At 44.2% G+C, this 24,769-nt stretch overlaps 1 protein-coding gene across 1 annotated transcript in view; it reads right to left on the bottom strand.

Moving 5' to 3' along the window:
* Positions 1–24,769, bottom strand: part of LOC126416993 (inactive dipeptidyl peptidase 10-like) — a 1,159,463-nt gene that overhangs the window by 100,399 nt on the left and 1,034,295 nt on the right. Inside the window, exon 8 of the mRNA XM_050084879.1 lies at positions 2,972–3,087. Within this exon, the coding sequence (XP_049940836.1) occupies positions 2,972–3,087 (116 nt within the window). The remainder of the gene's footprint in view (positions 1–2,971; positions 3,088–24,769) is intronic.

Raw genomic sequence — 24,769 nt, 5'->3', positions numbered from 1 at the left:
CATAAGGCAATAGGTGTGGCACCCAGATGACTGATATCCCTCCTATTCCGCACACGTAGTGATGGACCCTCTTAAGACAATATTTGGAGAGCATTGGGTCGGCAGTTCAGGAACCGTCAAACTTACCACTTCTGCACTCTTATCTGTGGCGATGATTAAAACAAGAGGTCTTTAGAAAACACCGAATCCCGAAGGTATGTAATGCCTTATAACACTAGCCTGTGCTCTCGTTAACTCCAGACGCTCAACGGGCAGTATTGTTTCTCCGGAATAATTTTCTAGCGTGTAGCAATGCTCAAGGTCTACATCAAATAAACGAACCGCTTGCGTTTGGTATAATGAGGCAGACGTTTGTGAAACCTCTTCTCCTGACGGCGGGACAGTGCTTTGCGGCGCTGTCATCTTGATACTTTCTGATAATGTCCCATACATTTTATGTTATTGAAGTTCTCTTGGGAGCTTCCTTCAAATACAAGAGAAAAAATATACAGTAATTCGGTGACTGTAAACGATAAGAACAATTCGGCGCAAAAATTCTCGCGGATTGCGATCAAACATCGACAGACATTGTGTTGAAATGTTGTGCCGGATGCGCTTTTGGTCGACTGTGATCAATTGCGGTGCCATTTCGCACACAGCCTCTTCACAGTCTCAGGAGCCTCACCATTTTTTATTCAGTGGTCTTGCATTACGATAGCAGGACGTCAACTGGACGGCTGGAACGCGCTTCATCTTCGGTGCCTTTCCGACCACGTTTAAAGTCATTAATCCAAAAGCAAATGGTCTTCAGTGATGGGGCGGAGTCCGTGTGAACTTTATGCAATTCTATTTTGATTGGTGCGGCAGTCCAACCCTTGAAACGAAGATGTTCAGTAACAGCACGAAACTCTATTTTATCCATTTTCAGTCGACACATTGACCAATGAAGATGACTGCCAACAATGAACTGTACCTTGCTGAAATTCTTTATAAGAGACTTGGTATAATCAAGCTTACCAACCATGAAGGCGCAATAAAGATGTTTCATTATTTCAGGAAATTTAGCAGACGTATCAAACCACATTCGAGAAACATGAACATCAAGGGTTGCAGCATCCTTCTTTGGGCACTTCTGAAGAATGCAACAGAGCTCACGACGACAATCGTATTGCAGCACAACACAATAGTCTATTGTTGGATCTACATCTACATACATACTCCGCAATCCACCATACGGTGCATAGCGGATGGTTCCTCGTACCACAACTAACATCTTCTTTCTCTGTTCCACTCCCAAACAGAACGAAGGGAAAATTACTGCCTATATGCCTCTGTACGAGCCCTAATCTTATCTTTGTGGTCTTTCCGCGAAATATAAGTTGGCGGCAGTAAAATTGTACTGCAGTCAGCCTCAAATGCTGGTTCTCTAAATTTCCTCAGTAGCGATTCACGAAAAGAGCGCCTCCTTTCCTCCAGAGACTCCCACCCGAGTTCCTGAAGCATTTCCGTAACACTCGCGTGACGATCAAACCTACCAGTAAAAAATCTAGCAGCCCGCCTCTGAATTGCTTCTATGTCCTTTCTCAATCCGACCTGATAGGGATTCCAAACGCTCGAGCAGTACTCAAGAATAGGTCGTACTAGTGTTTTATAAGCGGCCTCCTTTACAGATGAACCACATCTTCCCAAAATTCTATCAACGAACCGAAGACGACTATCCGCCTTCCCCACAACTGCCATTACATGTTTGTCCCACTTCATATCGCTCTGCAATGTTACGCCCAAATATTTAATCGACGTGACCGTGTTCAAATGGCTCTGAGCACTATGGGACTTAACATCTGTGGTCATCAGTCCCCTAGAACTTAGAACTACTTAAACATAACTAACCTAAGGACATCACACACATCCATGCCCGAGGCAGGATTCGAACCTGCGACCGTAGCACGTGACCGTGTCAAGCGCTACACTACTAATGGAGTATTCAAACATTACGGGATTCTTTTTCCTATTCATCTGCATTAATTTACTTTTATCTATATTTAGAGTTAGCTGCCATTCTTTACACCAATCACAAATTCTGTCCAAGTGATCTCGTATCCTCCTACAGTCACTCAACGACGACACCTTCCCATACACCACAGCATCATCAGCAAAAAGCCGCACATTGCTATTCACCCTATCCAAAAGATGATTTATGTGGATAGAAAACAACAGCGGACCTATCACACTTCCCTGGGGCACTCCAGATGATACCCTCACCTCCGATGAACATTCACCATCGAGGACAACGTACTGGGTTCTATTACTTAAGAAGTCTTCGAGCCACTCTCATATTTGGGAACCAATACCATATGCTCGTACCTTAGTTAGGAGTCTGCAGTGGAGCACCGAGTCAAATGCTTTCCAGAAGTCAAAGAATATGGCATCCGTCTGATACCCCTCATCAATGGTTTCGCAAGATATCATGCGAAAAAAAGGCGAGTTGCGTTTCGGAGGAGCGATGCTTTCTAAAGCCGTGCTGATGCATGGACAGCAACTTCTCTGTCTCAAGGAAATTCATTATATTCGAACTGAGAATATGTTCGAGAACCCTGCAACAAACCGATGTTAAGGATATTGGTCTGTAATTTTGAGGATCCCTTCTTCTACCCTTCTTATATACAGGCGTTATCTGCGCTTTTTTCCAGTCGCTCGGGGCTTTACGTTGGGCAAGAGATTCGCGACAAATGCAAGATAAGTAAGGAGCCAATGCAGTAGAGTACTCTCTGTAAAACTGAGACAAAACTGCACTGAAAGCCTCCAACTCTGTCTGTTTACCACATGAACTTGTCCCCACTCATTGCCAACTGACTGCCGGTTTACATTTTTAGATTCACAACTGCGTCTTCCCGACTCACGATTAATCAGATCTGCCAACTTTTAATCGTGTCCACCTCCCGCTAGACGACTGAGATTGTAAAGAAAGTAAGTAGTAAGCGTGCTTACTGACCACTGAGCTTGTGAAGACTTGACCTCGAGCGGCGGCTTCAGGTCGGTGACGATTACCTGCTTGGGGTTACTCACGTCCGCCACCCACAGCGTCACCACGGGGTTAGGCGTGCCCACCTGCAATCAGAAAGGTTTGATTTATCAATAGGTTAATAGACAGCATAAGCTCCGAATCTCAGTTATATGAGTTGAAGGTCCATATAAAACTAAACTGACACCCTCAGCTTTATGCGAAGTGTATACAGGGTGTTACAAAAAGGTACGGCCAAACTTTCAGGAAACATTCCTCACATACAAAGAAAGAAAATATGTTATGTGGACATGTCTCCGGAAACGCTTACTTTCCATGTTAGAGCTCATTTTATTACTTCTCTTCAAATCACATTAATCATGGAATGGAAACACACAGCAACAGAACGTACCAGCGTGACTTCAAACACTTTGTTACAGGAAATGTTCAAAATGTCCTCCGTTAGCGAGGATACATGCATCCACCCTCCGTCGCACGGAATCCCTGATGCGCTGATGCAGCCCCGGAGAATGGCGTATTGTATCACAGCCGTCCACAATACGAGCACGAAGAGTCTCTACATTTGGTACCGGGGTTGCATAGACAAGAGCTTTCAAATGCCCACATAAATGAAAGTCAAGAGGGTTGAGGTCAGGAGAGCGTGGAGGCCATGGAATTGGTCCGCCTCTACCAATCCATCGGTCACCGAATCTGTTGTTGAGAAGCGTACGAACACTTCGACTAAAATGTGCAAGAGCTCCATCGTGCATGAACCACATGTTGTGTCGTACTTGTAAAGGCACATGTTCTAGCAGCAGAGGTAGAGTATCCCGTATGAAATCATGATAACGTGCTCCATTGAGCGTAGGTGGAAGAACATGGGGCCCAATCAAGACATCACCAACAATGCCTGCCCAAACGTTCACAGAAAATCTGTGTTGATGACGTCAGCCCACACATGTTGATTGTGAAAATTTACAATTTGATCAAGTTGGAATGAAGCCTCATCCGTAAAGAGAACATTTGCACTGAAATGGGGATTGACACATTGTTGGATGAACCATTCTCAGAAGTGTATCTGTGGAGGCCAATCAGCTGCTGATAGTGCCTGCACACGCTGTACATGGTACGGAAACAACTGGTTCTCCCGTAGCACTCTCCATACAGTGACGTGGTCAACGTTACCTAGTACAGCAGCAACTTCTCTGACGCTGACATTAGGGTTATCGTCAACTGCACGAAGAATTGCCTCGTCCATTGCAGGTGTCCTCGTCGTTCTAGGTCTTCCACAGTCGCGAGTCATAGGCTGGAATGTTCCGTGCTCCCTAAGACGCCGATCAATTGCTTCGAACGTCTTCCTGTCGGGGCACCTTCGTTCTGGAAATCTGTCTCGATACAAATGTACCGCACCACGGCTATTGCCCCGTGCTAATCCATACATCAAATGGGCATCTGCCAACTCCTCATTTGTAAACATTGCACTGACCGCAAAACCACGTTCGTGATGAACACTAACCTATTGATGCTACGCACTGATGTGCTTAATGCTAGTACTGTAGAGCAATGAGTCGCATGTCAACACAAGCACCGAAGTCAACATTACCTTCCTTCAATTGGGCCAACTGGCGGTGAGTCGAGGAAGTACAGTACATACTGACGAAACTAAAATGAGCTCTAACATGGAAATTAAGCGTTTCCGGACACATGTCCACATAACATCTTTTCTTTATTTGTGTGTGAGGAATGTTTCCTGAAAGTTTGGCCATACCTTTTTGTAACACCCTGTAGAACACATACATCAACACAAGAAAAAACTAATATTTGGAATTAGGTAAGAAAAAAGCTCTCTATTATCACGAGGACGAACATAAATAAAATAAATGGCGACCAACTTTTGTGACCATATTGGAAATCTTTCCGCCGCCAGGTGGGCCGAGCGGTTCTAGGCTCTTCAGTGTGGAACCGCGCGACCGCTACGGTCGCAGGTTCGAATCCTGCCTCGGACATGGATGTGTGTGGTGTCCTTAGTTAGGTTTAAGTACTTCTCAGTTCTAGGCGACTGATGACCTAAGATGTTAAGTCCCATAGTGCTCAGAGCCATTTGAACCATTTTTGAAATATTTCCCCGACGATGATCACAATGTTTTTGCCCGCCTTGCTGGACACTTGACTTTTTTCTGGTCAGACTCTACGGCACCGATATACAGGAATTTAAAACTTTTCTGGCAGATTAAAACTGTGTGCCGGACCTAGACTCGAACTCGGGACCTTTGCCTTTCGTGGGCAAGTGCTCTACCAACTGACCTACCCATGCACGACTCACGCCCTGTCCTCACAGCCTTACTTCTGCCAGTACCTCGTCTCCTACCTTCCAAACTTTATTTACAGAAGCTCTCCTCCTTTCTTTCAGGAGTGCTAGTTCTGCTAGGTTCGCAGGAGAGCTTCTGTAAAGTTTGGAAGGTAGGAGACGAAGTACTGGCAGAAGTACAGCTGTGAGGACGGGGCGTGAGTCTTGCTTGGGTAGCTCAGTTGGTAGGGCACTTGACCGCGAAAAGCAAAGGTCCCGAGTTCGAGTCTCGGTCCGGCACACAGTTTTAATCTGCCAGAAAAGTTTCATATCAGAGCACACTCCGCTGCAGAGTGGAAATCTCATTCTGGATACAGGAATTTGCTGACTATTTTTCTTTGCAACATTGAAATCTTACTTCTCATCTAGGAACCTGATATGGGCTGTCAGTACATAATTATCAGCGTGTGATTCATGAGACAACTTTACAAAGGAAAACAAGGATGAAGATTATGCATTAGTCAGTAACACAATCAGTTGATGGAATCAACCTTTTGAAACAATATTTTTTTAATTGCTAAGAAAAAGGCTCTTTAACGCAGACTGTTTTCAGATCACTTACTAGAATGCAACAGAGACAGATCAGTATCTGGTGTACCTTTATTGTTTTCCTTTAAAATGTATTATTATTGTTATTATTATTATCATCGTTATTTTCAGTATTAGAGAAAAAGTGAAATGTTTTGTATATTGATAAACACGCAGAAACATTTGTAAAAACCTCGTAATTCTTATTTCAGTTTAACGAAGAATTAATAAAAAGAGTGACTGACTGTGTACTGTTAGATTTTAGAATCATGTGGTCGCTGGTTTAATTCCCACTAGAGGCTTTTTTTAAATTTTATTTGAATTCACCTTCATGTTTAAAACGCAATTTTAACTAACAAATATCGAACTGAATCATAATTTTTAATCAAAAGCACATTCTCGGTTTTATTTGCTACTCACATAAGATTTTTAAATGTTTATTGTCACATCGTATTGGTACTTTTAATATTATGTTTGTACTTTCGTGATCTCCAGAGTTAACAAAGTGTTTTAATTTCCGTTTGAATATTGCCCATTTTTGTTCCAAAATGTAATCCATTATGAGTACCCACTTTTTCATGTAACCCATTAAAGAATTATGATTCATGCCAGTTTTTTCATTAATGTTTCAATTTATTAACAAATATTGAATTCAAATAGACATTTGAAAAAAATGTGTTTCTGGCAGGAATTGAACCATTGACCTCATTAATACAAGAATAAAATGCTGCACGATAAGCTACAAGCTACTAAACTAAGTACAGGAATATGTTTTGCCCTGAATAGCGCTTGTCAAATTTTAAAGTCAATTATTTCGAGTGCTTTTGAGAATTGAGTCGTACTGACGTCAGGGTACTGAGCTTAAACTCAGAAGACGTCTCCATAAGGCCCCCTTTTTAGTCCTCGTTTCAAGAAAAGAGGCACACCAGCAGCAACATTACAATAGGAAAGAGGGCTTTACTTTCGCCCCATTCCAGTGCACCGGACCAGCAACAGTGGGGTGAAGTAGAAGTATCTTCCGAGGACACGTTTTACACCAATTTTGTGGATAAAGTTGGGTCAAGCATCTTCTTCTTCTTCTATAGTACCAGAGGGCTTCTATAGTACCAGAGTGGTGGACTCTCCCACGTAGAAAATAACTGATTTCATATTTGGCGGCTAAAGCACAAACCAGAGAGTCAGTGATTTCAGCGGAGCTCAGTATTACACTACTGGCCATTAAAATTGCTACACCACGAAGATGTCGTGTACAGACGCGAAATTTAACCGACAGGAAGAAGATGGTGTGATATGCAAATGACTAGCTTTTCAGAGCATTCACACAAGGCTGGCCCCGGTGGCGACACATACAACGTGCTAAAATGAGGAAAGTTTCCAACCGATTTCTCATACACAAACAGCAGTTGACCGGCGTTGCCTGGTGAGACCTTGTCGTGATGCCTCGTGTAAGGATGAGAAATGCTTACTGTGGTGTGCGTACTGTAACACCTTCGGTACACACACCATCAAATTATTTGACTTGTCGCTCTAACGAAGTAGGCGAGTGTCAGCAATATGTCTGGTGGTCTTATCGTGGCGTGTTTATCTTCTGCCATTAGGTCAGATGATAGAAATGCCACTTGCACGCTTAGAGTAGCAGGTTGACGGTGACCAACTTTAAACAGAACTTTAAACAGAACTTGATTAATTTTCACACACATTTATTAAAATAATAACAATCATAAACCTTACTTAACTTGATTCTGGATGTTTACAATTGACAATCTTTGGTCTTGGTACGTTAATCTTATTCTCACATATCTCTGATACTTGACAAAGTGTCTATACATTTCTCTTCATGGCTATGTACAGGAATATGATAATCTTATTAGGCGCAGACTGAAAGTTGACTATAGACTGGTATAGACTAATGTAGACTGGTGCAGACAAATGCAGACTAATGCAGATTGACTAATCGGAGGTCTGTACACTCGTTATAATACCTCGAGCGTTCAGGTATCACTGTGCGAGTGTGATTCGCTAGGAGAAAAGGTTCTACGTTAGCAGCAATCTCATTGGCTGCATTACATATTAATACGCGGATCGGCGAAAGCAGAATTTGGTCCGTCTTTATGACAGCGCCATCGCATAGTGCGGAGACGGACGAGCGCTGCGCCTCCGCTGTTGTGCTCAGCGGGGCGCGCTCTAGTGGGAAAGTTGTGAACGCGCTGACTACGTGGAACTACGTACACAACACTTACCATCACGTTTCCGACTTTGATAAAGGTCGGATTGTAGCCTAATCAACAGATGGGGACGTTTGCAAGACAACAACCATCTGCACCAACAGTTCGACGACGTTTGCAGCAGCATGGACTATCAGCTCGGAGACTATGGCTGTGGTTACCCTTGACGCTACATTACAGACTGGAGCGCCTGCGATGGTGTACTCAACGACGAACCTAGGTGCACGAATGGCAAAACGTCGTTTTTTCGGATGAATCCAGGTTCTGTTTACAGCATCATGATGGTCGCATCCGTGTTTGGCGACATGGCGGTGAACGCACATTGGAAGCGTGTATTCATCTTCGCCATACTGGCGTATCACCCGGCGTGGTGGTACGGGGTGCCATTGGTTACACGTCTCGGTCACCTCTTGTTCGCAATGACGGCACTTTGAACAGTGGACGTTACATTTCAGATGTGTTACGACCCGTGGCTCTACCCTTCATTCGATCCCTGCGAAACCCTACATTTCAGCAGGATAATGCACGGCCGCATTTTGCAGGTCCAGTACCGGCCTTTCTGGATACAGAAAATGTTCGACTGCTGCCCTGGCCAGCACATTCTCCAAATCTCTCACCAATTGAAGACGTCTGGTCAATGGTGGCCGAGCAACTGTCTCGTCACATTACGCCGGTCACTACTCTTGATGAATTGTGGTATCGTGTTGAAGCTGCATGGGCAACTGTACCTGTACACGCCATCCAAGCTCTGTTTGACTCAATGCCCAGGCGTATCAAGGCCGTTATTGCGGCCAGAGGTGGTTGTTCTGGGTACTGATCTCTCAGGATCTGTGCACCCAAATTGTATGAAAATGTAACCACATGTCAATTCTAGTATAATATATTTGTCCAATGAATAGCCCCTCAATCATCTGCATTCTTTTCTTGGTGTAGCGATTTTAATGGCCAGTAGTGTAAGTTTTATCGTCTGTTCTCTCAGGTATAAGCAATGCGGAATGTTGGAACGTGCGGACATCCCATTCGAGGTGTGCGACAGATCACAATCATACACCTTGCTGCACGACTGGACGTCTGTGTAGGTGGTGCTGACGTACTCCTCCACCAGTTGGTGTACTCAAAGGTGAGTGCCCGCCGGGTTCTTCGTCGCCCAAAAAAAGGCCATAAAGAGCTACGAAGGACCATCTGTGCAGAGTTTCTTTCGCCTTACGAGGCCGATCGTAACACTTTTCTGTCGAACATTGTCATAGACGACGAAACATGGGTTCATCTGCTAACAGTCATTGGATCTCGACCAACGCGAGCAGTAATGTCGCGATACGATAAACCGCAATCGCGATAGCCTACAATCCGACCTTTATTAAGGTCGGAAACGTGTTGGTACGCATTTCTCCTCCTTACACGAGGCATCACAACAACGTTTCACCAGGCAACGCAAGTCAACTACTGTTTGTGTACGAGAAATCGGTTGGAAACTTTCCTCATGTCAGCACGTTGTAGGTGTCGCCACTGGCGCCAACCTTTTGTGAATGCTCTGGAAAGCTAATAATTTGCATATTACAGCATCTTCTTCCTGTCGGTTAAATTTCGCGTCCTTAGCACGTCATCTTCAATTTTAATGGCCAGTAGTGTAATATACGCAGATGTCAGCATTTGAGAGAGGACGTGCAGTTGGGTTCAAAGAAGCCGGTCGGAGTAATTGGCGAATCGCCCAACGTTTGTGTACGGGCGATGGAACTATTTGTTGATGTTGGCAGGAATGAGTGAACCATGGCCGAAGACAGTGTTAAGAAAAACGCCATCGACCGAGAGAGACAACGAACGTGAGGACCGAGCAATAGTCAGAGAGGCACTCAGAGCCCCAGATTCATCATTATCATCGGTCCAACGTGCAACTTGTGTTTCAGTGAGCACAAGGACCATTAATAGGTGGCTCACAGAAAGGCGGCTGTGCTCACGTCGTCCCTTGCGCCGATTACCGTTAGTCTGTACACTAACGAGCCCGTTCGCTGAGTTGTCGGGCACATTCGGCCTGGAATCTCGTGGACTAGAGTATTCTCTTAAGTGATGAATCCCGCTTCGAACTGAGCCACGATGTTCAGCGAAGATATATGTGGAGACGCCCTGGACAGTGGTGGGATACTGAGCTGACCGTCGCCTGTCACACGGCCTGATGACAAAGAGTGATGGTCTGGGATGCCATTTCATTTCTTAGCAGCACCACTTTGGTTGTCATCCGCGACACCCTTTTAGCGCAGCGGTACGTCGACAATATTATACGCCCCGTTTTGTTGCCCTTTATGACAAGCCATCCTGGGCTAACATTTCAGCAAAATGGTCAGCGTATGCCGAGAGTATCTACTGCTCTTCATTGTACTTGCCGAACGCTATCTTAACCAGCAGGGTCTCCCCAATTGAAAACGTTTGGAACATTATGCACAGGGCCCTCCAACCAGCTCGGAATTGAGACAGTTCTTATAGTAGTGAGATCATCCATGACTGAGTTGGTTTAGATGTTTGCATGTAAAATCAAGACCTTGTTTCCTGCTGCGAACAGAGAGCAATTATTACGCATCCTACGGGAATTATGCAACTTCGGGGAGAACTCGCTAAGATAATCGTTACTTTAACCTTATCCATTCCTTCCTGTTTAACAGATTGAAGGTACAGTTAAATTATCCTGACGTTAATTGCTTGTATTTTCGTATTTGTAAATCGAATTAATATGTGTTTCCCGGCGGTGCGTGTGCTCACAAATGTGTGTGTGAATTCCTAAGGGACCAAACTGCTGAGGTCATCGGTCCCTAGACTTACACACTACTTAAACTAACTTACGCTAGGAACAAGACACACACACATGCCCGAGGGAGGACTCGAACCTCCGGCGGGAGGGCCGCGTAATCCGTGACATGGCGCTTCAAACCGGGCGGCCTCTCCACGCGGCGTGTGCTCACAAAGAGCAAATAAAACTGGGGTTAATCTGGACCCACATTATCAATTTAGTAGATAGATAACCTGTCCCAGCGTAAATCCTCAATGATTTTATAAGTACAAACGCCCAGACTTATTTTCGACGGCCTTATCCTTTAAGCCGGGTCATTACGTGACAAATTTGTACGGAGTAAACTGTCACACATTCGGTCCGGCGAGTACGAAGTATGGAAACGACGGAAAGGTTTATTAGCTCTAGTCGTTGTCTTGCACTATGTAAAAGATATACCCCTGTAAAGTCGAACGGTTAAAAATAAAAACCATGTAGTCCTATAGACCAGTTAAAAATTACTTCAGAATTCTATCTTCATTTAAGAAATAGCTCTGTCAAGTAGCATGAATCTTTACGAAACGTCGTATGTAGAGAAGAAAACATATGCTGTTAAGCCAAAACATTAAGACCACTTCCAACGCGACGTTGGATGCCACCAGGTGGCATTTCGGGCACGTGACGCGGTTACCAAACAATGTAATCGAAGCAGATACGAGGGATCACTCTAGCGTAGATAATGGGCTGCAAATGGGGAAATCCATGGAGATATACGACTTTGACAAAGGGCAGATTGTTATTACGCAGACCCTGTGAACGTGTATCTCGAAAACGGCGAAGCTGGTCGAATGTTCAAGTGCTACAGTCGTGAGTATCTACGGAAGTAGGCAGAAGGACAGGGAAACTACCACTAGGCGCTAAATGGTTGGAAGTCCACGACTCTTCACGGAGCGTGGGTTTCGGATGCTTGTCTGCTCTGTAAAGTAGGAAGACACATGAATCCGTTCATGCTTGATGTCTCCCCGATGGCGATGTTATCTTTCAGCAGTGTAACTGTTCATGTCTCGGAGCCACAACCGTGCTAGAGTGGTTTGAGGAGCATTATGGTGAACTCACGTTGATGTTTCGGCGACTGTTTTCGCCTGATTTACGAGGTGCGACAGTAAAGTAATGAGACTGTTATGAAAAATAAAAAAAATGTTGCTTGCCCTTTTAAACAAGTTTAGTGTTGTCTCCTTCAAAGTAGTTTCCTTCTGATTGCACACACGTTTTCCAGCGCTTCTGCCATTGATGGCAACATTTATGAAACTCATCTTCTGTAATATCCTCCAAGACCCTCGTCACAGCTTTTTGGACATCTTGTGTTGTTTGAAAATGGTGTCCCTTGACCGCAGTTTTGACTCTTGGAAACAGAAAAAAATCACACGGAGCGATATCTGGTGAATAAGGTTACTGTGGTGGTACTGAAATTTGTTTTGAGGTTAAACATTGCTGTACTTACAGAGCAGTATGGGATGGCGCATTATCGCGATGCAGAATCCAATTATCAGCAATGTTAGCATGGACACGAAGAACTCTTTTACGAAGTCTTTCTAAAATTTCTTTGTAGTAATATAGGTTAACTGTTTTTTCCCTTGGGATCAAAGGAGCACACAAGCATGCATTTCGCTTTTGACATGCGAGCTTTTTTGGCCTGGGTGATCCCTTTGAGCACCACTGCGAACTTTGCCGTTTTGTCTCTGGATCGTATTGAAAAAACCAACTTTCATCACCAGTGATAACACGGCTCAACAATTCTGGATTTTTTCCGTTTGCTCCAACAGATCGGTGCCACTGTTGTGATGTGAGAGTTTTGGGGACCATTTTTGCACAAATTTTTCTCATACCAAGATCTTCAGTTATTATTAGACGAACCGTTTCTCGATTGATGTTCAGTTCTTCTGTAATCATTTTCACAGACAATCTTCGATCAAATCGTACGAGTTCACGCACCCTGGCCAAGTTGACATCCGTCCATTCAAATGGTTCAAATGGCTCTGAGCACTATGGGACTTAACTGCTGAGGTCATCAGTCCCCTAAAACTTAGAACTACTTAAACCTAACTAACTTAAGGACATCACACACATCCATACCCGAGGCAGGATTCGAACCCGCTACCGTAGCGGTCGCGCGGTTCTACACTGTAGCGCCCAGAACTGCTCGGCCACTCCGGCCAACCAACATCCATCTCTGAGGTTGATGGTCGTCCACTGCGGTCTTCATCTTCATCATTCGTTCTGCCTTCACTAAACATTTTATGCGAATGAAAAACTTGAGCTCTAACATAAACTCCTCTCCAAAAGCCTTCTCAAGCTTACTGTAAGTTGTCATCGCGTTTTCACCCAATTTAACGCAATACTACGCGGTTCCATTTCCGTGATGAGGAACAAAAATACATGTTAACTTTTTACAGCACAACTCATGACTGAGCAGTTGCATCGATGTGCCGCTTGGACTAGAAGCAGCTTGTAGACCAAGGTCAAAGATATTGTGCCTACGCAAGCCTGCAGTGTTGCCACATCTTGCGAAGAAAATCAGTCTCATTACTTTATTGTGGTACTTCGTAATAACTGTGGAACCCATCTGGGTCGCTATGGGATGGCCCGTTATTTACGCGAATTATATGGCCTGTGTGTCGACATCCAGTATCACAAACGTCCATAAACTTACCAACAAACTGTCAGGACCCTGAATCAATGAAGTATTTCGTTCCAAAGGCGGGCAAACAAGCTATTAAGAAGGTGATCATGATTGTTTGGCTCATCAGTGTGTTCATATCAATAGTGTTTCACAAACAGGTCAAATGTATGGAATTACGAAATGAAATATTCAGAAGACGAAGTTTTTTTAATTACTCCATAAAAATGTACAGAAAATATTTTACGTCTGTGTTGCAGTGTCATAAGATGATCTGACGGCATTTTCCGAACGATTGGTGGAGGAAACGGTTCTAAAATTGTTACTGTGACTGACAGCTGTTATTTATTTTTTATTTATTTACACGTCAAGCTCTGTTGGACCAAATTGAGGAGGAAATCTCCAAGGTCATGGAACGTGTCAGTACATGAAATTACAACATAAAAGTAATAACAGATAAAAATAAATGTTCATGAACCGGAAAAAAGTCAGTCCATAAGTTTAAGTAAACGCTATCAGCAATACCATAAGAATCAGGTTAATTTTTCAAGGAAGTCCTCGACAGAATAGGAGTGACACATGAGGAAACTCTTCATTTTCGATTTGAAAGCTCGTGGATTACTGCTAAGATTTTTGAATTCGAGTGGCAGCTTATTGAAAATGGATGCAGCAGTATACTGCGCACCGTTTTGCACTAGAGTTAAGGAAGTCCAATCCAAATGCAGGTTTGATTTCTGCCGAGTATTAACCGAGTCAAAGCTGCTTATTGTTGGGAATAAACTAATATTGGTAACAAGAAACGACAATAATGAATATACATATTGAAAGGCCAATGTCAAAATACCCAGACTCGTGAACAGAGGTCGACAAGAGGTTCGTGAACTCACACCACTTATTGCCCGAACCGCCCGTTTCTGAGCCAAAAATATCCTCCTCTAGACTTAAAATAGTTCCAATCCCTCAGTTCTGACCAATGACTTCAGAAGGTTTTCCTTGGTTACCAGGCGAAGGCTAGAATTGGAAATTTCCCTCCAAATATTTCCAACTGCCAGCGCAACAGCCCGCATACCACTCTGCTCAGATATTAGGCTAAGGGTACAAAGTTCTATAACAAACCGCCGAACTCTATTTGATAGGGAACTAAAAATGTAAATAAATAATTAAAAACAATGGACATGAGTGTCACGCCCGCGTAGTGTGTACTAAGCAATAATAAATTTAACATTGCGTTTTAAGCTGTGAAGACTAACGCTTTAGGTATCCAAAGACTTAAGTAATATACAAAAGGGACGGTACGAGAGATTTATTACAGCACTCTTTCGTAAAACTCTACCTCACTACCTGACAACTGGACGTGTCTGACTACTAAATCGACCTGGTTTCGATTTACCGCACATTCAAGGAGTGTACACAATCTCTTGAAGATAACTGAGGAGCTGTATGAAGGAGAATAATGGCTGCAGTTCGAATAGCAAACAGCTGCTGGGAGAACAGTGTGCTAACTTCACATCTCTAAACATTCACATTCAATGATGCCGTAAAGAAGGAGGGGGATCATGGTTACATCGTACCTCAGTTTAATTTATATTGCCCACGAATTAGTGGCGCTTACCTTTTTCAGCACACTGACGGAAAAATAATCGGAACATTAAAAAAATAATTAATGTAGAGTAATGAAATTTCCGGAATGCATTTGTCTAGATAACATCCACTACTGGCCATTAAAACTGCTACACCAAGGAGAAATACAGATGATAAACGGGTATTCATTGGACAAATATATTATACTGGAACTGACATGTGATTACATTTTCATGCAATTTGGGTGCATAGGTCCTGGGAAATCAGTACGCAGAACAACCACCTCTGGCCGTAATAACGGCCTTGATACGCCTGGGCATTGAGCCAAACAGAGCTTGAATGGCGTGTACAGGTATAGTCGCCCATGCAGCTTCAACACGATACCACAGTTCATCAAGAGTAGTGACTGGCGTATTGTGAGGAGCCAGTTGCTCGGCCACCATTCACCAGACTTTTCAATTGGTGAGAGATCTGGAGAATGTGCTGGCCAGGGCAGCAGGCGAACATTTTCTGTATCCAGAAATGTCCGTACAGGACTGCAACATGCGGTCGTGCATTATCCTGCTGAAATGTAGGGTTTCGCAGGGATCGAATGAAGGGTAGAGCCACGGGTCGTAAGAAATCTGAAAAATAACGTCCACTGTTCAAAGTGCCGTCAGTGCGAACAAGAGGTGACCGAGACGTGTAACCAATGCAACCCCATACCATCACGCCGGGTGATACGCCAGTATGGCGATGACGAATACACGCTTCCAATGTGCGTTCACTGCGATGTTGCCAAACAAGGATGCGACCATCATGATGCTGTAAACAGAACCTGGATTTACCCTAGAAAATGACGTTTCGACATTCGTGCACCCAGGTTAGTCGTTGGGTACACCATCGCAGGCGCTCCTGTAAAGGGTAACCGCAGCCAAGGTCTCCGAGGTGATAGTCCATGCTGCTGCAAACGTCGTCGAACTGTTCGTGCATATGGTTGTTGTCTTGCAAACGTCCCCATCTGTTGACTCAGGGATCGAGACGTGGCTGCACGATCCGTTACAGCTATGCGGATAAGATGCCTGTCATCTCGACAGCTAGTGATACGAGGCCGCTGGGATCCATCACGGCGTTCCGTATTACCCTTCTGAACCCACCGAGTCCATATTCTACTAACAGTCATTGGATCTCGACCAACGCGAGCAGCAATGTCGCGATACGATAAACCGCGATCGCGATAGGCTACAATGCGACCTTTACCAAAGTCGGAAACGCGCTGGTACGCATTTCTCCTCCTTACACGAGGCATCACAACAACGTTTCACCAGGCAAGGCCGGTCAACTGCTGTTTGTGTGTGAGAAAAAATGGTTCAAATGGCTCTGAGCACTATGGGACTCAACTGCTGAGGTCATTAGTCCCCTAGAACTTAGAACTAGTTAAACCTAACTAACCTAAGGACATCACAAACATCCATGCCCGAGGCAGGATTCGAACCTGCGACCGTAGCGGTCTTGCGGTTCCAGACTGCAGCGCCTTTAACCGCACGGCCACTTCGGCCGGCTTGTGTGTGAGAAATCGGTTGGAAACTTTCCTCATGTCAGCACGTTGTAGGTGTCGCCACCGGCGCCAACCTTGTGTGAATGCTCTGAAAAGCTAATCTTTTGCATATTACAGCATCTTCTTCCTGTCAGTTAGATTTCGCATCTGTAGCATGTCATCTTCGTGGTGTAGCAATTTTAATGGCCAGTAGTGTATTTAAATGATTAACACTGCAAGATCACAGGTTAATGGAAGTGCGAAATAAGCCTCTGCAAATGTGAAATGCTGGTACATTAATAACAGGTGTAACCAGCAAAATGTTAAATGCAAATACGTATGCATTGTGTTGTACAGGTGCCAGATGTCAGTATGTGGGATGGAGTTATACGCCTGTTGCACTTGGTCGGTCAGTACAGGGACGGTGCGTAATGCTGGTTGTTAATTACAGTGGAGTTGTCGTTCGGTGATGTCCCACACAGGCTCGTTTCGAGACATATCTGGTGATCTAGCAGGTCAAGGCAATATGTCGACATTCTGTATAGCACGCTGAGTTACAACAGCGATATGGGCGAGCAATTTCCCGTTGGAATACACCCACTAGAATGCTGTTCATGAATGGCAGCACAACAGATGGAATCACCACATCGACTTACAGTTTTGCAATCAGAGTGCGTGGGATAACCACGAGAGTGCTCCTGCTGTCATACGAAATAGCACACAAGACCATAACTCTAGGTGTACGTATAGCACGCAAAGTGGGGAGGTTGCAGGCCCTCAACCACCGCCACCTAGACAGAAGGCCTGTGCGCTGAGCAGCTCGCCTGCCAAGAGTAGTCATACAAGTTCCGTCCATCCAAGAGCAGCTTCTACTGGCAAGCACTTCTAGAAACGCTTTTCTCTGGCTACATATTATGTTTCTAGTGTCGTACACCGCTATTTCAGCAAAATTTCTCTTACATCAATTATTTCACACGCTAATACATTAAAACTTACCTGTTTTCTACACTGAAAATCGAAAACTTGTAACGGGATTGATGGATTCATTAGGCCTATACACATGTTCTTAACTACACACAAATTAGCATTTTTAATAATGAAAACATCAAGATCTTTCCATGTGAAATCCATGAGTACAAAATTTAATTTAACATTGATGATTCGGAATTTTGCATATTTCATTTTATTCTAATAAAATGACGAAAAATCCAAAATTGGGTATTTTTTTGTGCTTTTTATTTTAGAGTTCTTAATTTTTGTCTTGCTTTGAAACCTTAAAAAGGCCACAACCCCAAAACTATTTGACTTACAGACCTGAAATTTGTACCACTTTATTCAGTTTCTTCTAAGGTTTAAAGTTGTGTGCTACTTTACTAGATTCACAAAAACGCTGAATACTTCCAGACCCATTTTTTTAATCCTTAAAATTTCGGAATTAGAGTTTCTTAAAAACTGTTACACACTATTTTTAATGCATGCGATAAATCTCATGATGGTATTCCAGTGGGAAAATATTGAAATAAATTTTATTTTACTGCAATTTGCTTTGCCAACTGTATTAGAACTTTTGCAGACTGGTTCATGAGAGTTACGTTAAAATGAAACAAACAAGTTACTTGTGATAGCAGTTTTTGCAGAGGCTGTATATAAAATGCAGTAGTTTAAAAGGTGTCGTTGCCTCACCTGGCCTCCTCCTAACCAATACACGGCCTTCACTGGCACCGATACGAAATCAGTTTTCATCAGAAAACGCAAGAGAACTCCGCGCTGCCCTTCAAGAAGCTGTCGCTTGAAACCATTGAAATCACAAGTGGCGCTGGTTTGGGGTTAGTGGAAATCACGCAACAGGGCGTCTGAATCGGAACTGCCTTTGAAGTAACTGACTTGTAATAGTTCATTGTATCAATGTGGTGCCAACTGCTGTTCAACGTGCTGCTGCAGATGTAGCGCGATGAGCCAGAGCCGTTTGCGACCGTACATATTTGTGACTACCGTTGCCAGCTATAATGTGGGATGGCTACATTTCTCCCAAGTCTTTCTTTAAAATAACGTAAGTAACATTCAGCTCCTCGTTCAAACTAGTATTTGTATCCTCATAGTGGCACTAATAGCCCCACTCTTCTGCGACTGGCGCGAAATTTGAACATACGTCATCTTTCAACTTCAGAAACATGCCTCCCAACTTTCGTTTGATTCGCACAACCCCTCCTTGGAGTTGTGAATTTTTTTCCGTCAGTGTATATGTGTGTTCAACCGATTAACTTCTTATAGTTGGGTCTGTCATGTAGAATTTTTTAAATGCATCGTATTCGTCAACTGTAGAATAACGTCCTTTAAAAAAAAAAAACTACTGGCCATTAAAAGTGCTACACCAAGAAGAAATGCAGATGATAAACGGGTATTCATTGGACAAATAGATTATACTAGAACTCACATGTGATTACATTTTCACGCAGTTTGGGTGCACAGATCCTGAGAAATCAGTACCCAGAACAACCACCTCTGGCCGTAATAATGGCCTCGATACACCGGGGCATTGAGTCAAACAGAGCTTGGATAGCGTGTACAGGTACAGCTGCCCATGCAGTTACAACACGATACCACAATTCATCAAGAGTAGTCACTGGCGTATTGTGACGAGCCAGTTGCTCGGCCACCATTTACCAGACGTTTTAAATTAGTGAGAGATCTGGAGAATGTGCTGGCCAGGACAGCGGTCGACATTTTCTGTATCCAGAAAGACCCGTACAGGACCTGCAACATGCGGTCGTGTGTTATCCTGCTGAAATGTAGGGTTCCGCAGGGATGGAATGAAGGGTAGAGCCACGGGTCGTAACACATCTGAAATGTAAAGTCTACTGTTCAAAGTGCCGTCAATGCGAACAAGAGGTAACCGAGACGTGTAACCAATGACACCCCATACCACCACGCCGGGTGATACGCCAGTATGGCGATGACGAATACACGCTTCCAATGCGCGTTCACCGCGATGTCGCCTAACACTGATGCGACCATCACGATGCTGTAAACAGAACCTGGATTCACCCGAAATAACATGGCAGGCGCTCCTGTCTGTGATGCAGCGTCAAGGGTAACCGCAGCCATCGTCTCCGAGCTGATAGTCCGTGCTGCTGCAAACGTCGTCGAACTGTTCGTGCAGATGTTTGGTGTCTTGCAAACGTCCCCATCTGTTGACTCAGGGATCGAGACGAGGCTGCACGATCCGTTACAGCCATGCGCATAAGATGCCTGTCATCTCGGCTGCTAGTGAAACGAGGCCGATGGGATCCAGCACGGCGTTCCGTATTACCCTCCTGAACCCACCGATTCCATATTCTGCTAACAGTCATTGGATCTCGACCAACGTGAGTAGCATTGTCGCGATACGACAAACCGCAATCGCGATAGGCTACAAACCGACGTTTATCAAAGTCGGAAACATGAGAAAACGGTTGGAAACTTTCCTCATGTCAGAACGTTGTAGGTGTCGCCACCGGCGCCAGCCTTGTGTGAAAGCTCTGAAAAGCTAATCATTTGCATATGACAGCATCTTCTTCCTGTCGGTTAAATTTCGCGTCTGTAGCACGTCAACTTCGTGGTGTAGCAATTTTAATGGCCAGTAGTGTAATATGTTTTCGGTGCCCCACATATTACGTGCTTCGGAGGGTTATGCTTGTGCGAGGGCATCGACGCGGCTTAACGGGGGAACAACAACGCTAATTCGTTGTTAAGCGCATTATGTCCGCCCAACTGCCGCTGTGAGTACAGCCATATGACACACAACGGCGTGCCCGTCGCCGTTGCCAATTCCCACATTGTCTATCACCGTAGGCTTTTGCGTCGATTTACGCTGTCATGGTTGGCGATACCGAGCGCGGCACTCGTTTATGAGAGGAGCTGGTTTCAAATACAAGCCCAGCCATCCATTCCGCTCTTCCCAGGTTTCCTTCACTCACGTGAGGCGAATGCCGGGCTGAGCACGCAGAATGTGATGTATCCAATTTCCTTTCTGTTGTTAAGTTCGAGTTTAATTTTTTCCCATTGACATGATTCTCGACGTAACATTTATTTTGTCTGATCCGAAGCAACGTACAATGTATTCAGGTCCACTTCATGTAATTGTATTTACGAAATTTTTGGTTCACCTTTCTCCATAGTGTTTCGGTGTCCTGACTTACGATGTTGCCATGTTATGAAAAACCAGAAATTTACTTTACTTTTTCTTCATCTATCAGGATGTAGAACATTGTGTGACGCTTTATCCAGTTCGCAGCGTTGCTTTATGAGATGGAGACGGGTTTAGTATCCGGAGCTAAGAAGTCTGCTCGCGTGATTGTACTGGGTCTAGTTCTGTTTATTGTAGCTAGTATTTACCGGACGTTGTCCCTTGTTCATTTGACGTTGCTGCAAACGAATCCGTTGTTCTTCACTGTATCAGGTCTCAGGGACTGAATTTGCAGATATCTGCAAAGTATATTCAATTCACCTTTAAATTTGTTGAGATTAAAAAAATGGCTCTGAGCACTATGGGAGTTAACACCTGAGGTCACCAGTCCCCTAGAACTTAGAACTACTTAATCATAACTAACCTAAGGATATCACACACATCCATGCCCGAGGCAGGATTCGAACCTGCGACATTAGCGGTCGCGCGGTTTCAGACTGAAGCGCCTAGAACCGCTCGGCCACAACGGCCGGCTGTTGAGATTCAAACTCCGTAGAAAGACGCGAGGTGGTACTGAGCCTACGAATTATCTTTGAAGCTAGGCTGAAGAAGACAAACCTATATTTACAGCGCTGTAGATTTATAGAAAGCTTTTTACAATATCTACTGGAACACGCTGTTTGAAATTCTGAAGGTAGCAGGTATAAAATATAGAGAGCGAAAAGTTTTCTTCAGCTTTAAAAGGAAGCAGATTGCACTTATATGAATCGAAGAACCTGAAAGGGAAGCAGTAGTTGACAAGACATTGAGGCAGGGTTGTAGCCTATCCTCGATGTTTTCAGTCTGTCAATTGACGAAGCAGTAACGGAAGCAAAGCCGAAATCTGGAAAGGAAATTGAAGCTCGGGGGAAGAAGTAAAAACTTTGAGGTTGCCCGTTGACATTGTAATTGTGTCAGAGACGGGAAACGACTTGGAAGAGAAGTTGAACAAAATGGATAAGGCCTTGAAGTAGAGGTTATAAAATGCACATAAAAAAAGGGTAGTGTAATATAGCTGAACTGAATCAGATGATGAAGAAGGAATTAAATTATGGAAATGAGTACAAAATTTACTTTTCTTACTGCTGCCAATCTGCGTTTCACATCGTCTCTCCCTCGGCCGTTATCAGTTATATGTCGTCAAAACAGCAAAACTCCTCTACTACTTTTAATGTCTCATTTCCTAATTAAATTCTCTCGCATCGCCTTATTTAACTTAACTACATAAAGTACTTTTGTTTTACTATTGCTGATGTTCACCTTATGTATGTTACTCAATGATAACGTCCGCACTCATTCAGCTAGACTGATAAAAAACACTGTACAGTTGGGAAGTCATTCCGCACCCACCTTATTCACCAGATCTTGCGCCCTCATATTTTCTCCTTTTCCGCTCTCTATCGAATAACCTTCAAGGAACTTCCTTTCCAGATGAAAACGCTGTCCGAACATGGATCGACGAGTTCGTCTGGAAACCACTTGATTTCCACAGTCCCAGAATCAAAGAGTTACCCCAGCGTCGGCAGCTTGTTGTAAATAATGAAGGAGAATATATTACCGATGACTAAAATCTCTGTGAAAAGTGTCTGCTGTGTTTATTAAAAGTATAGAAAAACGCTACGAGCTTACGCACCAACCCGATACAATGTCATTGGTAAAGTTCGATGTTTTTATTTTCTCTCCATGAACTCCATTTCCTTTTCCAAATTACGCGAAGCGAAATGTAGGGTGAGGAGGGCTATGCGAGAGGCGTTCAATGAATTCGAAAGCAAAGTTCTATGTACTGACTTGGCAGAAAATCCTAAGAAATTTTGGTCTTATGTCAAAGCGGTAGGTGGATCAAAACAAAATGTCCAGACAGTCTGTGACCAAAATGGTACTGAAACAGAGGATGACAGACTAAAAGCCGAAACACTAAATCTCTTTTTCCAAAGCTGTTTCACAGAGGAAGACTGCACTGTAGTTCCTTCTCTAGATTGTCGCACAGATGACAAAATGGTAGATATCGAAATAGACGACAGAGGGATAGAGAAACAATTAAAATCGCTCAAAAGAGGAAAGGCTGCTGGACCTGGTGGGATACCAGTTCGATTTTACACAGAGTACGCGAAGGAACTTGCCCCCTTCTTGCAGCGGTGTACCGTACGTCTCTAGAAGAGCGTAGTGTTCCAAAGGATTGGAAAAGGGCACAGGTTATCCCCGTTTTCAAGAAGGGACGTCGAACAGATGTGTAGAACTATAGACCTACATCTCTAACGTCGATCAGTTGTAGAATTTTGGAACACGTGCTATGTTCGAGTATAATGACTTTTCTGGAGACTAGAAATCTACTCTGTAGCAATCAGCACGGGTTTCGAAAAAGACGATCGTTTGAAGCCCAGCTCGCACTATTCGTCCACGAGACACGGGTTCCCAGGTAGATGCCGTGTTTCTTGACTTCCGCAAGGCGTTCGATACAGTTCTCCACAGTCGTTTAATGAACAAAGTAAGAGCAAATGGACTATCAGACCAATTGTGTGATTGGATTGAAGAGTTCCTAGATAACAGAAAGCAGCATGTCATTCTCAGTGGAGAGAAGTCTTCCGAAGTAAGAGTGATTTTAGGTGTGCCGCAGGGGAGTGTCGTAAGACCACTGCTATTCACAATATACATAAATGACCTGGTGGAGGACATCGGAAGTTCACTGTAGCTTTTTGCAGATGATGCTGTGGTGTATCGAGAGGTTGTAACAATGGACAATTGTACTGAAATGCAGGAGGATCTGCAGCGAATTGACGAATGGTGCAGGGAATGGCAATTGAATCTCAATGTAGACAAGTGTAATGTGCTGCGAATACATAGAAAGATAGATCCCTTATCATTTAGCTACAAAATAGCAGGTCAGCAACTGGAAGCAGTTAATTCCATAAATTATCTGGGAGTACGCATTAGGAGTGATTTAAAATGGAATGATCACATAAAGTTGATCGTCGGTAAAGCAGACGCCAGACTGAGATTCATTGGAAGAATCCTAAGGAAATGCAATCCGAAAACAAAGAAAGTACGCTTGTTCGCCCACTGCTTGAATACTGCTCACCAGTGTGGGATCCGTACCACATAGGGTTGATAGAAGAGATAAAGAAGATCCAGCGGAGAGCAGCGCGCTTCGTTACAGGATCATTTAATAATCGCAAAAGCGTTACGGAGATGATAAATAAACTCCAGTGGAGGACTCTGCAGGAGAGACGCTCAGTAGCTCGGTACGGGCTTTTGTTGAAGTTTCGAGAACACACCTTCACCGAGGAGTCAAGCATTATATTGCTCCCTCCTACATATATCTCGCGAAGAGACCATGAGGATAAAATCAGAGAGATTAGAGCCAACACAGAGGCATACCGAGAATCCTTCTTTCCACGAACTATACGAGACTGGAATAGAAGGGAGAATCGATAGAGTACTCAAGGTACTCTCCGCCACACACCGTCAGGTGGCTTGCGGAGTATGGATGTAGATGTAGATGTAGATGCTTGATTTCCTTCACAGTAATCTCTGTAGCCACCGGTTAACAGTATTATCAAAACACTGCGCTTAGATTAACAAATATTTTAATCGGGAACGAGGAAAACGCCAAATTTCGCAACGTTTTGTAACCACTGGCGATTTTGTGTTATCGTTTACGAGAAACTTTCCCGTCCCTGGGCATAGCGCAGCGTAGTGGAAGCAGTTGGGAGCGGTGTCGGCGCCCGCAGGGTGCGCAAGGTGGCAGGGGTGTTGGCGTGAGGCTGGCGAGCGTGCGGGCAGCACGGCCTGCGGGCCGGATGTCCGGCGTGGCTGGAATATCGGCAGCGGCCGCAGGGATGCCAGGCAGGCGCGGTCCTGCCGACTCTGGCGCACGGCAGCGCGGGTTCCGGCCATTTTCCAGTCCGCGTCTACAAGACTGCTCTGCAATTCACACTCGAGTGCTCTGCAGAGAG

Source organism: Schistocerca serialis, chromosome 8 (assembly GCF_023864345.2).
Source record: "Schistocerca serialis cubense isolate TAMUIC-IGC-003099 chromosome 8, iqSchSeri2.2, whole genome shotgun sequence".
Taxonomy (NCBI): domain Eukaryota; kingdom Metazoa; phylum Arthropoda; class Insecta; order Orthoptera; family Acrididae; genus Schistocerca; species Schistocerca serialis.
Note: the sequence above shows the minus strand (reverse complement) of the source record. Positions and strands in the feature narration are given on the sequence as shown.